Raw genomic sequence first — 17,259 nt, 5'->3', positions numbered from 1 at the left:
ATATGCAATCAATATCAGTTTTCTTTCTGATTTTATTGCATTAAAATAGCTTGTCTCAAGGCCTACAGTAAAGCAGTCCTCAATGATCTGCAGTACTGTCTCTTACTCCTCTTCCTCAAGGTATACTACTGACTCCATCCAGGAGTTTAGTGTTTTAACAGACACCCAGGCATTTGGAAACACCCCTCAGCTGCTCTGGAACAAACTTCGGTTTCCGGATTTCTTGCTAATAGCTGAGTGAACACACTAGCAGTGTAGCAGTGCAAGACTGCTCTGAACCAAATAGATCTAATGGCATCAAGTATACCTTATAATACATCAAACACTATCTAGCCTAGCACTACCTCCTTCCGGCACCTTGGGCTACCCATACCCCTCTCTTCCGTGCCCGGGTCGATTCTCCTCTCGCAGTCTACTAAGATATGATAAAAGCCCATCAATCAACCTGTACCTCAATGGAGAAATCGTGAGAGGCCTGATGCCAAGTCCTAATTCTCATTGATCCACCACCCACCTTCAGTACAGCTTCAGTACAGCTGGCACAAGTCATAGACAAACTGGGCAGAGGTTGATAAGAAAAGTGGGCATCAAGCAGCCCTGCCAAGTGTGGGTGTTTACGATGGGAAATGACACTTCTGAGTCACATCAGGAGAAAGGCACAATATGGGTCCCAAATGGCACCCTATTCCCTTTGCAGTGCAGTACCTTTTCTCCCCAATTTCGATCTTGTCTCATCACTGCAACTCCCCAACAGGCTCGGGAGGCGAAGGTGGAGTCATGCGTCCTCCGAAACATGACCCGCCAAACCGCACTTCTTAACACCCGCCCACTTAACCGAGACGCCAGCCACTCCAATGTGTCGGAGAAAACACCATTCAACTGCCACAAGGATTCGCTAGAGCAAAGCCCTCCCTGGCCAAACCACCACCTAACCCGCACTACGCTGGGCCAATTGTGCGACGCCCTATGGGGCTCCCGATAACGGCACTGTAAAGAGAATACGGTTCCATTTGTGATGCAGTCACATGCAAGGACACAGTATCCACTGCCTGTCACCACTGCCTGTCACTACTGCCTGTCACTGCAGAAGATAGAAAAGACAAGGCTCTGAGACCTTGGGACATTTCTCCATTCAAAGCCAGTGCTTGTCTGTTAGTACTGTCAACAGAGATACATGTTACCTGTTTCTCTGTGTTGTCACATGACTGTCTATCAGGAATACAGTGACTGACAGGTCAGATGAAAAGGAATAGATAGACACTGAAAAGACTAGTTCCCATGTGTATTTTCCCTGCAAAACTGTAAAATAACTTTATGTAAGCTACATTTACTTGTGAATAATTTAAATGTATCTTACATAAAGTAAATTCTTATTTAAATCAAATTCATAAGTTAATTTATATCCCTTTAGGATAGAGCTAGGTTGTTACATTTGCATAGTCCTTAGGGATCCTCAGCTTAATTTGCCTAAGGAAACCTTGAAGAAAGCCTGATGAAGCCCTCTGCAAGTCAGAGTACTTTAGTCAAAGTATGTGTATCTGCTGATGCTATGTGAGTGTCCCATATGTCACCCGATGGGCCCTGCAATGTTAGCCGTTTTTGTAATTTTATCAGTAATTTACTGTATTAATCAACAGTAGGATACTGTGTAAACTGAATATAGTAAATTACCGTAGGATGCACAGTAAAATACTGAACATTTATTTTACAGTACACCGTAATTTCAACAGTAAAACACTGTGAAATGCAGAGTAAAATAACGTAAATGTGTTTTACTGTATTAATTATGGTGCATTGGAGAGAAATGTTATGGGCGGGGAAAGAGTCTCTGACTCATTAACATATTTGAAGGTATAAAATATGTAAGAGACTACATTTGTTGCACCCGTGAGTGAGTGAGAATGCTGTACCTCCACAGAATACGGTAATATAAGCTACTCCAATGGTGCAACAGTCTACGGCTAAATCACCCCGGGTACATTCCTGGGCTGTGACATGGTCGGCCTTGGCCGTGAGAGATATTGAATGGTTCACAATTGGCGCAGCAACGTCTGGGTTAGGGGAGGGTTTAGCTGGTGGCGCTTTACTTTGCTCATTGTGCTTGAACGACCCTTTGTGGGCCGGGTGCCTGATGGACTGATGATTGTTACATGTTATTATAACAGATGCAATTGGGGGGGGGGGGGGGGGGGGGTGTAATTGTTTGATTTGATTATTGTAAGCTGAATTGATTATTTATTGTTTGAATTGTTTATTCTTTTTGGAATTGAACAAAATTTGTTTTGAAATTTTAGCATGTATTGAATTTTGGCATAATCATTTAAATGGACCTTTAATGGTTGCGTGACTAGCCATGTGCTTTTGATCCGTTTCTGTCAGTTTAGAAGCCTTTGTTAAGGCCTAAAGTGCAACTGATATAAAACACCTAGTATTTACATTTATGCTGTAATATGTAAATACATAGAGCCAACCTGCTTGGTCTAATCCCTTGTAATTACAGTAAAATACTGTAGAAATAATTTTCTTACAGTTTAATAGTCACGTTTACTGTGTTTAATTTCTCTGGCATCAAGTTACCTTGAATATCTCAGTATTGGCACTATCCAGATATGGTCAGAGCTACACTACCATTCAAAAGTTTGGGGTCACTTAGAAATATCATTGTTTTTGAAAGAAAAGCATTTTTTTTTGCTCATTAAAATAACATCAAATTGATCAGAAATACAGTGTAGATATTGTTAATGTTGGAAATGACTATTGTAACTGGAAACGGCAGATTTTTTATGGAATATCTACATAGGCGTACAGAGGCCCGTTAATAGCATCCATCACTCCTGTGTTCCAATGGCACGTTTTAAGTTTATCATTTTCAAAGGCTAATTGATCATTAGAAAACCCTTTTGAAATTACGTTAGCACAGCTGAAAACTGTGGTCCTGATTAATTAAGCAATAAAACTGGCCTTCTTTAGACTAGTTGAGTATCTGGAGCATCAGCATTTGTGGGTTTGATTACAGGCTCAAAATGGCTAGAAACAAAGAATTTCCTTCTGAAACTCGTCCATCTATTCTTGTTCTGAGAAATGAAAGCTATTCCATGCGAGAAATTGCCAAGAAACTGAAGATCTCATGCAACGCTGTGAACTACTCCCTTCACAGAACAGCGCAAACTGGCACTAACCAGAATAGAAAGAGCAGTGGCTCTAACCAGAATAGAAAGAGGGGTGGGAGGTCCCGGTGCACAACTGAGCAAGAGGACAAGTACATTAGTGTCTAGTTTGAGAAGCAGACGCCTCACAAGTCCTCAACTGGCAGCTTCATTAAATAGTACCCGCAAAAACCATTCTCAACATCAACAGTGAAGAGGCAACTCCGGGATGCTGGCCTTCTAGTCAGTTGCAAAGAAAAAGCACACACAAAATCAAACACACACACACACACACACACACACACACACACACACACACACACACACACACACACACACACACACTCTCTCTCTCTCTTGCTCTACAACAGAGATGAATCTTGCCAGAGCTGGCTTTGGTTCCCTATGGGGCTGGAGATGGCAGACAGGCTCCCTGAAATGCCACCACCACGAGGGTGTCACTGTATCCTGTCTGTGTGGATTAGTGCTTCCTCCAGCTGCAGGCCCAACGTGTGTGTGCGCGCACGCCTGCGGAAGTGTGTGTCTGTGTGTACAAGCATCTTCCTTGTACACCTTACAGCTCCAGTACCCTCTTTCAGAGAGGTTAGCCTAAATAGGACAAACTGCGCTACAAACGAAGATACAGTCATTTTAATGAACATAGGAGTTTGATTGAAGTCTAAATTGGGACATTTATTTATTCTTTATTCCTTATATATACACTGCTATGAGCCATATCCCAAGTGGATGCTCTTGTCCTTTTCCTTAAGGATGCACTGAAATGTCCTTTCCTGTCTCTTGCATGTGAGAAACCCTTCATTAGTTTGTTCTTCATTGTTTACGTGGAGCTAGTTTAATCAACAGTCAGTTTAGTCCCTTTTGCATTTTCCATTGAGAGAGTTAGCCTATACAACGGCAAAATCATCATCATGACGTCTGACCTGCAAGACTATACCCGCATAGTGGCTATTTGGCTCAGGTATGGATGCCCTGAGCTACAAGGCAAATTCTTCAGTGTAAATGTTTTAATCTATTAAACACTGAAAATGTTGAGTCTGTGGACCAATATATACACATGATCCATATTAAATTAACACAGGACTTAGTAGAGTTACCACCCATGACTGTATTTGTTAGTGACAGAGACAATGTTCTTTGAATTCATCCATTTTCCGTCATATGTTATAATTAAAATGTTTTATTATTTAACACAATACCATTAGTGATGGGGAAACTGAGCTTCCTGAAGCATTGATGTTTCCTAGCCAATTGCATCGAAAATAGGTTCATTACTTGAAGCTTTGATCAACACAGTGTACATTGGTGGCCCCTGCTGGTCAAAATAATCTAGAGCTGCCAAATTATTATAGACGACGTCCCACACCCCATATCGCGTTTGCAGTATAGCCTTTTTGTTTCCTACCAAACCAATACCAAACCAATCAGATGGTTGTTTGACAAAACAAAGCTTCAGACGTCATTGATCATGTGCTTCTGATAAAGTGATACAGACATAGGCACACTGCTTCGAAGTACACTGCTTAGCGATTTCTGCACATGCCTTGGAGTTCCTGTATCAAACGTAACATCACTAAATATCATACATATTTCATTAAGCCTTGTTTTGAGGGCCTAGTTTTACACAAATACATGGGCCTGAGACTCATACACATTTGCAGTGTTAATGCTGCTTAGTGTGTTGTATTTAATTAAAGCAGTTTGTTGTGTCCTCATTAGTGCTCGGGCAACCCCCCCAAAGTAACAGTTTAATATACAGTAAAACATAAAAGATGCACGTCCTCAATTGAAGAGACTGAAGACTCGAATCATGAAAATATAGACGTAGAGAAAGAGAATCTTTTGGTTGGTTTCGATGTGATAAAAGTGTCATTATTTTGTAGTGGGTTTGTGTGTGTGTGTGGGTTGAGGTTCAAACAGTTACATTTCAAGTTTATTTGTGTAACAAATTTGTAATGACTACTTTAGAAATGTAACTCTCCAGTGTGCTCACAATAAGATCAGCAATAAATATACAAACATACTAGCCTGGTTAACCAGACAAATAGCTATGTTCATCATTCTGTTTTGTGAAACAATGGTGAGCACAGCATCAGTCTGGCTTACCAGGGTACATGTACACAACAACCAGCAATGCAATCGTAAGGTTGATATACATAAAGTATTTCAGTAAAACCTATGTGCGTGCGTGTCAGAAACACACGACAGTAAGTGCCCTTACCGTTTTTACAGACGGGACAGCACTGTTCTGGCTCGTAGACTGGGTTGACACACTCTGGGACGGCACAGTCAGAGACCACACAGTGCACCTCGTTATTTGGTTCACAGCGACACCACTCACAAGGCGAAGGCTGAAGGGAGAGAGGGGGAGGGAGAAAATGGAGAGAGAGAGAGAGTGAGGGAGAAAGCGAGACCGAGGGGAGGGAGGGAGAAGGAGAGGCAGAGAGAGGGGGGAAGATTTTAATTGCATTTGAATACCAATCATATAACTATTGTAACAACATGGTGGCAAGATTACTGTTAATATCAAGTTATAAGCCTTGAAAAAATGGGGTTAATTTGACTGAACATTTAAAAGATCAACTCATGGTCACAGTAGGATGTCTGCACACTCTTAGAAAAAATGGTCCCAAAAGTGTTCTTTGGTTCCACTTAGAAACCTTTGGGGTTTGAGGTAGAACCCCATGTAAGAAAGGGTTCTACATTGAATCCAAAAAGGTTATATCTGAAACCAAAGGGTTCTGCTATGGAGACAGCTGAAGAACCCTTTTAGGTTCTAGATAACACATTTTTTCTAAGTGTGTAGGGTTACTCTTTACAACACATTAGGAAATACACTGAAACTTCACTTGTAAACTGACAACTATGATATTATTTAGCAGTGTTCCTAAGCAACAGTGATTAGCCTACTCATCCTTGGGGGCCATGCTGGAAACAGAGTGATTGAATTGGAACATCTCAATCACGCCACATCAACCTGGGTATGTTTCCGTCTGTCCCTCTACCTACTGAGATCCAACTGGTACCTAATGTCATGGACAGGTCTCCTATTGGAAAAAAGTTACTGTATGTCCATGGGACTTAGAGTAAGTCCAAGGTAAAATAAAAGAGAAAAACGTCTGTCTGTAGCAAAAGGTAAATATAAGCTCACGTAGAGAATATACTGCGTGGGAGAACTCAACCCAATTGAAACAGAATGAACTCCAACAGTTGTTGGCATGCCATGTCTGCATAAGCAGAAACCTTTAGTTTACCCACTGACCACATTTCGATTATAGTTTGTACACTCTTTAAAAAAAAGGGTTATTTGGCTGTCCCCATAGGAAAACCCTTTTTGGAGAACCCTTTTTGGTTCCAGGTAGAACCCTCTGTGGAAAGGATTCTAAATGGAATCCAAAAGGATTCTACCTGGAACCAAAAGGGTTCAACCGGCAACCAAAAAGGATTATTCAAAGTGTAATCCTATGGGGACCGCCAAAGAACCCTTTAAGGTTCTAGATAGCACTTATTTTTCCTAAGAGTGTACTACATGCCTTTTGTAGTATAGAATGTATGCCATCATGTTGTAAGCTACAGTGAAAGCAAGTCACTGCCTCTAGAGAATGACAAAACCACTATCTTTCATTTTCACATTCACCCACTGCAAAGGGTATCCTTTTAGCAATGTTAAAAGTCCCTGCAGCCCCAATGGCCTTTTCTCTGCCCCAACTTAACAATGTCACCCTATTTCCTATATAGTCTTCTACTTTTGACCAGAGGCATATGGGCCCCGGTCAAAAATAATGCACTATAAAGGGAGTGGGGAGCCATTTGAGACAAAGCCAGAAGGATGTTGACTCATACATTTGGAGCGGTGCCTCCGTGTGTGTGTGTGTGTGTGTGTGTGTGTGTGTGTGTGTGTGTGTGTGTCAATAGGGTGATGAGAGACAGAGGAGAAGCCTGAGCCCTCTCAGTAGCCAAGGTGTTTAAACTTTGTACATAGGTAATTGCCAAACTGAGACTGAGACAGATCCCCTGTCTATGCCTTCAATAACACTGTTTGGCCTCAGAGCCAAGGGCTCTTATCCATGGAAACGCTCCCTAATTGTACTGAGCTCAATGGTAAACAAGAACAAACAAACAAGTTTGTGCCTGAGGGTGAAATGGCAGTCTTTTCGACTGAAACTGCATGACTTTTACTGTGAAACCTCACAGTTAGTGATGCAGTTGAAGTCGGAAGTTTACATACACTTAGGTCGGAGTCATTAAAACTAGTTTTTCAAACACTCCACAAATGTCTTGTTAACAAACTATAGTTTTGGCAAGTTGGTTAGGACATCTACTTTGTGCATGACACAAGTCATTTTACCAACAATTGTTTACAGACAGATTATTTCACTAATAATTCACTGTATCACAATTCCAGTGGGTCAGAAATATACATATACTAAGTTGACTGTGCCTTTAAACAGCTTGGAAAATTCCAGACAATTATGTCATGGCTTTAGAAGCTTCTGATAGGCTAATTGACATAATTTGAGTCAATTTGAGGTGCACCTGTGGATGTATTTCAAGGCCTACCTTCAAACTCAGTGCTCTTCAAACTCTGGTTCATCATTGGGAGCAATTTCCAAACGCCTGAAGGTACCACGTTCATCTGTACAAATAATTGTACGCAAGTATAAACACCATGGGACCACGCAGCCGCTATACCACTCAGGAAAGAGACGCATTCTGTCTCCTAGAGATGGACATACTTTGGTGCGAAAAGTGCAAATCAATCCCAGAACAACAGCAAAGGACCTTGTGAAGATGCTGGAGGAAACGGGTACAAAATTATCTATATCCATGGTAAAATGCGTCCTATATCAACATAACCTGAAAGGCTGCTCAGCAAGGAAGAAGCCACTGCTCCAAAACCGCCATAAAAAAGCCAGACTACGGTTTGCAACTGCACATGGGGACAAAGATCATACTTTTTGGAGAAATGTCCTCTGGTCTGATGAAACAAAAATAGAACTGTTTGGCCATAATGACCATCGTTATGTTTGGAGGAAAAAGAGGGATGCTTGCAAGCCGTAGAACACCATCCCAACGGTGAAGCACAGGGGTGGCAGCATCATGTTGTGGGTGTGCTTTTCTGCAGGAGTGACTGGTGCTCTTCACAAAATAGATGGCATTATGAGGAGGGACAGTTACGTGGATTTATTGAGGCAATATCTCAAGACATCAGTCAGGAAGTTACAGCTTGGTCGCAAATTGGTCTTCCAAATGGACAGTGACCCCAAGCATAATTTCAAAGTTGTGGCAAAATGGCTTAATTAAGGACCACAAGGTCAAGGTATTGGAGTGGCCATCACAAAACCCTGCCCTCAATCCTATAATTACACCAGCTCTGTCAGGAGGAATGGGCCAGAATTTACCCAACTTCTTGTGGGAAGCTTGTGGAAGGCTACCCGAAAAGTTTGACCCAAGTTAACAATTTAAAGGCAATGCTCCCAAATACTAATTGAGTGTATGTAAACTTCTGACCCACTGGGAATGTGATAAAGGAAATAAAAGCTGAAATAAATAATTATCTTTACTATTATTCTGACATTTCATATTCTTAAAATAAAGTGGTGATCCTAACTGATGTAAGACAGGGATTTTTTACTCTGATTAAATGTTGTGAATTGTGAAAAATGGAGTTTAAATGTATTTGACTAAGGTGTACGTAAACTTCCATCTTCAACTGTACAGGGTTAAAAGTGGGTTCTTTGTAAGGCAAAGGGTTCTACCTAGAACGTTAACATCTTAAGAACTATTTTTGGAAGAAAGGGTTATTTGATTATTCTTTGGAAGGCAAGAAGGGTTCTACATAGAACCATATATAATATTTCCTAGCATGTCTGTTATTTTGCATGTGCATTATTTGGTTGATTCATTTTATGCAACACAAAAATAAAGAACATACAGTTTTCTAAACTAATCCAATCTATTGGATGTATTGCACCCGTTACTGAGATGGTTGTTCCAGTTTGGATGACTGACAGTCTCAGTATTCAAGTTGCCTTACTCTGGCAGTCAGTCTGAATGCAGGTGATTAACAATGCCACTTGTTGGATATCCTAATAGGAGTTACACGTCACTTTGTAAGCCAGCATGTGACTTGCAGGCTTGATGTGACCTGTAAACCAGGAGATTCTTAACACTGTGTTAAATTAGTGATAGTGAAACAAAGCTTGATTAAGCATTGTGGTTTTCCAATAGTCTTGAAACAATTACTTGAGGCATTGATTAACACAGTGTACATTAGTGGCACCTGCTGGTAAAAATAATTTACAGTTGCCAAATTATTATAGATGACGTCCCACACCCCGTATCGCGTGCGCAACAGCCTTTTTGTCTTCTACCAAACCAATTCCAAACCAATCAGGTGGTTGTTCGATGAAACTAAACTTCAGACATCATTGATCACATGCTTCTGATAAAGTGATACAGGCATCAGCACACTGCTTTGAAGTATACTGCGTAGAGATTTCGATGCATGCCTCAGAGCTCCAGTATCAAACATCACTAGACATAACTAGGCCCTCAAAGAAATGCCTTATCATATATGTAATTTATTGTCATAAATCATTTAAAAAACACTTTATTATACACAGACTGGCAGTAACATTTTTATGAAGGCATTTAAAGGTCTATGGTATCGTTATAAAACTGCAGCTCTGGGATAATGGTCTTATTGAACCTTTAGTAAAAGTGAACTGTCAGACAACTCAAGCATCCTCAGGTTGTAACTAGTAACATGCAATTTCATGATACAGACTTTCATGAAACCTGTCATTTTCAGAGCTTCCTCTGTTTTTCAGACAACACAAAACTCCTCAAACTGTGATATCTACTTGATATCAATCTATCTAATTTACATATTTTCCTGCAACTGATCTTCCAACATACCTGTAACTTTCTTTATCCCCTTTCCTTTGGAATATTTTTTTACCAGCACTCAATAGTCATTAAAATACTTGAATTAGTAAGAGACCTTGAACAAATATTTTCAGCACTAGATGTACAGTAAACTGCCTCCAGTTTTCTTGTAGATGTAAATGGACGGATATATCTCGCTGAATTTGCTTGATCTGGTGCCACTGCCAAATCTATGGGGAAGGTGATGAAGTTAAAACACTGACAAGCCTTTACTGCACTCTATATTTACATATAACAAACATTTGCTTCTTCATGGCATAGATAGAAGATGAAACAAAATAAGAAATTGCACACTACTCATCGAGGGATACATTAGATATGGATTGTTGAATTCAACTGAAGCTATTATTTATTTCATTTGTATAAGTTGTGTTACGTCTCTACGGTACATGTTCATGTGCTGTCACAGTGTCTCTTACAAAGACTGTAAGATTAATTTATTTGACATGATCACAGGAATAATTACATATTTCTCTGTAATCATGACAAGAAAAACACATTGAATGCAATTTCTTGACTGGATGCATTGTTATACATTTGATACATCTGAAATGAAAGTATATTTAAAATGAACGGGAAGTATCCACTGTATACTGTACTTCCTGCATCTCAATAATACATTGCAGTCTAGTGCATGCGTCCATCAATGTATTTACTGTAACAGTGCTAGAGTGCTTTATGCAACCTTTTGTGTGAGATTTACCGTTCGTTGAAGTGGATTAATCATGCCACGGTCTGTAAGTACGACAGTAACTCACAAAAAAAAAGAAAAACACCAAGACCATGTTTTGCCATGCCGAAGGGTGTGTTAGTGAGTTTGTGGATCAAACTATATGGTGATTTGTGAGCCCATTCAGGTTCACATAAGAGTGAACTGACTGTCAAAGCTGCATTAGAGACTGTAGTGGTTGTACTCTGAGACTATTCTATGTAATTCTAAGTTACATCAAAACAACATCTTACATTACCAGAACGAAGGTGGAGTGTAGATGGGAGATGAAGGGATGGAAGAGGAGAGGTGGAGTTGAAATGGGAGATGAAGGATTGGGAGAGGAGAGGTGGATTGGAGATGGGAGATGAAGGATTGGGAGAGGAGAGGTGGAGTGGAGATGGGAGATGAAGGGATGGGAGAGGAGAGGTGGAGTTGAAATGGGAGATGAAGGATTGGGAGAGGTGGATTGGAGATGAAGGGATGGGAGAGGTGGAGTGTAGATGGGAGATGAAGGGATGGAAGAGGGGAGGTGGCGATGGGATATGAAGGAATGGGAGAGGAGAGGTGTTGGAGATTGGAGATTAAGGGATGAGAGAGGAGGTGGAGATGAAAGAATGAGAGATGAGATGGGAGATGAAGGAATGGGAGAGGAGAGGTGGAGATGGGAGTTGGATGGGAGAGGTGAGGTAGAGATGAAATATGGGAGATGAGGGATGGGAGATAAAGGAATCGGAGAGGAGAGGTGGAGATGGGAGATGAAGGTATGGGAGAGGGGAGTTGGATGGGAGAGATAAAAGATGGGAGATGAAGGAATGAGAGAGGAGATGGGAGATGAACAGATGGGAATGGAGAGTTGGAGATGGGAGATGAAGGTATGGGAGAGGGGAGGGGAGGTAGAGATGGGAGATGAAGGGATGGGAGAGGATAGGATAGGTAGAGATGGGAGATGAAGGGATGGGGGGTGGATGGGAGAGATGAAAGATGGGAGAGGAGAGTTGGAGATGGGAGATGAAGGGATGGGAGAGGTAGAGATGGGAGATGAAGGGATGGGAGAGGTAGAGATGGGAGATGAAGGGATGGGAGAGGAGAGGTAGAGATGGGAGATGAAGGGATGGGAGAGGAGAGGAGAGGTAGAGATGGGAGATGAAGGGATGGGAGAGGAGAGGTAGAGATGGGAGATGAAGGGATGGGAGAGGAGAGGAGAGGTAGAGATGGGAGATGAAGGGATGGGAGAGGAGAGGTAGAGATGGGAGATGAAGGGATGGGAGAGGAGAGGAGAGGTAGAGATGGGAGATGAAGGGATGGGAGAGGAGAGGTAGAGATGGGAGATGAAGGGATGGGAGAGGAGAGGAGAGGTAGAGATGGGAGAGGAAGGGATGGGGGGGTATAAGGGGTATCCAAAGTCAGATAAAGACACAAGGCAATCTTTTTTAGCTTTCATTTACCTCACTCAGTTAACTCATTTAAAGTAAGTTATGCGGGGAACTTGCTCAAACTAGTTCAACGCTCCAGTTATCTCTGGCCTACTTGTTTGCTTCTCTTAATCAGCTTCTCAAATTAAAACAATGCTTTTTTCTTCAGGCAAATTGGATAGGAAAATGAATTTGAGCAACTCATTTTAGATGTTTTTCATAGGTTTCCTTTCATAGGTGTCAGTGCTGAAGAGCACAGTAACTAATTAGTGTAGGATGTGCAGTGTGTATGCACACGTGTGTGTAAAAGTGTGTGTGTAAAAGTGTGTGTTCTGTCCTCCATTCTATAATTTTCTGCTGTGCAAAGGGTGATATATTGGTTCATTACTTTGTAAATAGTTTTTTGTTGCAGAACTTTTACTGCAGTCAGACACTACTCTTATGAGCCTGATCAGTGTTTAAAAAGCTGCTGCAATGTCAGACTGGGCAGTTGAGAGAGCTGAGAGTTATAAAACCCTCAGAATTTAACCTAAACCTTGACATTTTGTCCAAAAGTGTTATTTACTAATAACTGCATTTTATTTAGAAACTTCCACTACAGTCACTTCTGTTATGATTCTGATGAGTGCTTTAATATTCAGTAGATTCAGAGCTGGATCTCTTGGGTTCCCATGTTATTCAACTGTGTCCAATCTGTCTCTTGTAACAATGTGGGTAATAGAGCTCGCCAGCTTGTATTCCTAAAAAACGGAAATGAGTTCCCTCTGGTTTGTTCAGCCATTCCTATGGGAAAAATAGTGGGGAAAGAACAGGGTTTTGGGATAAATGGCAAAAATATGGTCTGAGGTTAACACAGGTTTAGGAGATCTAATACGTTTTGTTCTATGAGATGATATCAGTCATTTAACATTAAGAATAAAGCCTTGATGTGCTTTATGTGCTTTTTTTATGACATAAATGCTTAAAAATTCACGAGAAGTGATGTTAGCTGATGAGTTGTACCCACCCCCACCCTTTTGCCCTTAGAACAGCCTTAATTCATCGGGGCATGGACTCTACAAGGTGACGAAAGCATTCCACAGGGATGCTGGCCCATGTTGACTCCAATGCTTCCCATAGCTGTGTCAAGTTGGCTGGATGTCCTTTTGGTGATGGTCCATTCTTGATACAGACGGAAAATTGTTGAGCGTCAAAAACCCAACAGCGTTGCAGTCCTTGACACAAACCGTCCCGCCTGTCCCCTACTAACATACCCCATTCAAAGGCACATAAATCTTGTGTCTTGCCCATTCACCCTATTTAACCTGTCTCGTTTAACCTGCCTCCCTTTTATCTACATGGATTGAAGTGGATTTAACTATTTACATCAATAAGGGATCATAGCTTTCACCTGGATTTAGCTGGTCAGTCTATGTCATGGAAAGAGCAGGTGTTCATAATGTTTTTTACACTCAGAATATATTTAAGAGGATTAACGTTATGTAAAAACAAAATAAATCAGTGTAGCTTGTAAGACTACAGTTGCTTTTTGTGTCATTTTTGAATGGATGGGGACCCAACAACATATGTCTTTACGGTCCTTCTCAGCCCATCTCTCACCCCTCTCCCCTAGAGATCTCAGTCAGGAGCACGGATGGGATGGGGATTGATCGGATTTCAGCCCTACAGCCTGTCGAGTCCTGTTCTTCTCACCTGGGACATAGATATAGAACAGTTGTTTTATATCTGTGGCCTGGGATCTGAACTCACCCTATATTTCCTGGTTCTTGATTGGAGCTGCGCTGCAGAGGCTGGGGGTAGGACCGGGGGTAGGACCGGGGGTAGTACGGGCGCGACGGCGGGCGGACTGGTCCCTTCCTCGTCGGACGGGGAACCCTGTAGGTGAAACACCTACCGAGGTTGAGTGGCACAACTCTCTCATACTGTCTTATATACATACTGTATACTATCTCTCTATCTTAGAAATATACTGTATATATATATATTTATATATATCTGTGTTATATTCTACATTACATGCATCTGAAATGAAACTGTACTTAATGTGCTATAGTACTGAATACAACACAGCAGCAAAGACCCACCCATAGTTATGTGATTCTATTTCTACAGACTAACTCACAAATATGACTATTTTTCTATGGAACTACTATTGTTTTCACTCTACCGTCCCCATCACCAAACCACATAACTGTCCATCAGGCTAAGAAAGTAGCTCCACATCAACTACATTACATCCACTGCCCAATAGAGACTGACTCAGCATTCTGTGGAAAGATTCACTTTCTGATGAATGAGGTCTTTAAGGCTGGATCATATTTCTTAACAGATTACAGGGCATCGTCCGTGATCAATCAATGGTTAGAGAGTCCTTACTTATCAAAGGGTTTTATTACTGACAAGGTATCTACAGATGTAGTATCTTAATTTGAGCCAGTTTTCTCCAGCAGGAAAATAATACAGCAACCGTAAATGTGAATTATTATGTGGATTATAATTAATGGACATTTTTTGTAGGAGATGATACATTTTACGTTAGGGCAAATTAAGTATGACATTTTAAAGTGGAAATTACAAACTTTAAAAGCCTTTTTAAACCTTGAATACACTAAAAGTTTACATTTCCTGCTGCTTTACATTTCCTGCTGTGCACATTAACAAAATAGTGATCAAATGAAGATCCTACATCTATACAGAATGTAACCCTGAGACACTTGCACAAAAGATTGATCACATTCCCTATTCCATGGTCAGTGAATTAGTTACTATGAGACACAAAATGTTGGACAAGGTGATGATACAGTCTGATCTGTGAGATTAAAACTTTAGTGTTTCTCTCTTGGCCTGTGTTTAGGATAAATATAATACCATTTTCACATCCTGGCTCCTATACATCCTTCCTACATTGTCCTTTCCAGCACGGTTCCAGCAGCTATGTTGAATGCCTAACCAAGCCAGTGCATCATGGCTCAGCTCGGCCTGGCACTTGGCACAGTAGTGTGAATCAACCCTCAGAGATATCTCCAACCTTACAGAGATGAAACCTGCCTTGTTGGTCTTAGATACACTGCTTGTGTTCCAAAACCCCAGTGTTTCTCTCATGGTCCCTATGTCTGCATGCCTCTTTGTTTAGAAGAGATATCAGAGAGATCTCCAACCTTAAAGAGATCGAACCTGCCTTGTGGGTCTTAAAGATATAGATCTCTGTTGGACTCCTTCCCCGCCTGCTGTGTTCAGTAAATGCGGAGCTATGCATAAAGAGCCAGGACGACGGCCAAGGAAATGCCACCGCAGCCCACGCCAAAGGTTAACCAGCCAGCCCTGTCAGCATCCTCTTAATTGGGGCTTTGATCAGAAGCTACCAACACCCTTCAATTTTTTGTTTACTCCGCTGGACACCATGCAGTCATCGTTTTATACAGTAATTCAAAGAGAAATTATACTTTCATGTCTTTAATACTTTCATAAATAGGCACTTTCATTCTGGCACAAGCATGGTGATTATGACTTTAGCTTCCTCAAGTCATCAGATGCCTGTCACGGATCAACAACCCCACAACAGTGATCTGACCAAAGCTTCAAAGCTGTGGTCAATGGGAATTCTTTGCTATATCAATTATTTATCTAAACTATCTGAAAATGGCGATTTTCATTGACCACCCACAGTTTCCCCTCTGTGTTCTGCCTCCCCCTGTAATTTCTCTGTTCAGGTGAGAAAATCTATAGGAACAAATGAATGGTTTTTCAAGAGGTGTGAAATGTCCTTCCCTCTCGCCGGGCCCTGCCACTCAAGGTTAGTGGGGATGTGAGGGTGAGCTGCACTATTGATGGACTTGATCTCACATCAAACCAGCAGGCTTTACTTACAGGCCTCACTCTCTCCCTGAGGGGAGCATGGATCTGCATCCCAATACAGGCCTAAGAGGCTTTGTCCGCTCAACACCGATCCAGCCAGGCTGAGTTCCAAATGTCACGCCATTCCCTTTATAGTGCACTACCCTAAGGGCCCTGGTCAAAAGTAATGCACTATAAAGGGAATAAGGTGCCATGGGACGCGCCCCCAGTCACTGATCACAATGGATTAAGTACACGGGTTTAAAGGGCTGATCTCTCACAACCTTATTAGCAACACACTGCTTTACGTAAGTCCCCCATACTAATTAGCTAATGCCATGGAGTCTAAAATTAGTGGCAGGTGTTTCACTGGGGTGAGCAGTCACATTGTGATTGAATTGAATTGAGTTGAAGAATGTGATCAAGGACAAAGGTGGAACATGGACAATAGGAAAATCAAATCAATTAACTGAGCTATTCGAGAGATGAGATTTCTTACAAACAAAAATTACAAAGTTAGGTGCCCACTAACGACGTTTCCATTCACAGTTTTTATGCAAGTAAAGTCGTATCGTATATATAAACAAAACCTGTCAGTTAAGAACAAATTCTTATTTTCAATGACGGCCTAGGAACAGTGGGTTAACTGCCTGTTCAGGGGCAGAACGACAGATTGTCAGCTCAGGGATTTGAACTTGCAACCTTCCGGTTACTAGTCCAACACTCTAACCACTAGGCTACCCTGCCGCCCCAGGGTAGCCTAGTGTAGTGATGGGTTAGAAGAAGCCTACATAACCAAACCATAAAGAAAAATGTAACGTCCATATATGTTGGGCTCCCTCAGTGGTTTAAGGCATTGCATCTCACTGCTAGAGGCATCACTACAGACCATGGTTTGATTCCAGGCTGTATCACAACCAGCCGTGATTGGGAGTCCCATAGGGCGGTGCACAATTGGTCTAGCGTCGTCCAGGCCAGGGTTTGGCCGTGGTAGGCCGTCATTGTAAATAAGAATATGTTCTTAAAGGATCGGTGTGTCCCCCACGGGAGAGTTGAGCAAACGTAGGCTAATTTGATTAGCATGAGGTTGTAAGAAACAAACAAAAAAATCCCCGGGACATAGACATGTTTGATATGGGCAAAAGCTTAAATTCTTGTTCATCTAACTACACTGACCAATTTACAG

General features: G+C 41.5%; 2 protein-coding genes across 5 annotated transcripts in view; one reads left to right on the top strand and one right to left on the bottom strand.

Annotated features, from left to right (window-relative positions):
* The window catches only part of LOC110501788 (von Willebrand factor C domain-containing protein 2-like), a 35,599-nt gene that overhangs the window by 3,944 nt on the left and 14,396 nt on the right, over nucleotides 1–17,259 (bottom strand). For 2 of the 4 annotated variants that reach the window (XM_021579614.3, XM_036959170.2), the window contains 2 exons: nucleotides 13,989–14,114; nucleotides 5,386–5,515 (listed from right to left, as the gene is read on the bottom strand). In XM_021579614.3, the coding sequence (XP_021435289.1) occupies nucleotides 5,386–5,515; nucleotides 13,989–14,114 (256 nt within the window). The remainder of the gene's footprint in view (nucleotides 1–5,385; nucleotides 5,516–13,988; nucleotides 14,115–17,259) is intronic. The other 2 variants (XM_021579615.3, XM_036959171.2) reach the window with 1 other exon arrangement.
* The window catches only part of bard1 (BRCA1 associated RING domain 1), a 68,265-nt gene that overhangs the window by 46,892 nt on the left and 4,114 nt on the right, over nucleotides 1–17,259 (top strand). The gene's annotated exons all lie outside the window — the stretch shown is intronic.

This window comes from Oncorhynchus mykiss, chromosome 22, assembly GCF_057628025.1.
Source record: "Oncorhynchus mykiss isolate SJ-2025 chromosome 22, ASM5762802v1, whole genome shotgun sequence".
Taxonomy (NCBI): Eukaryota; Metazoa; Chordata; class Actinopteri; order Salmoniformes; family Salmonidae; genus Oncorhynchus; species Oncorhynchus mykiss.
The sequence above is the reverse complement of the archived record's forward strand: the minus strand, read 5'-3'. Positions and strand labels throughout refer to the sequence as shown.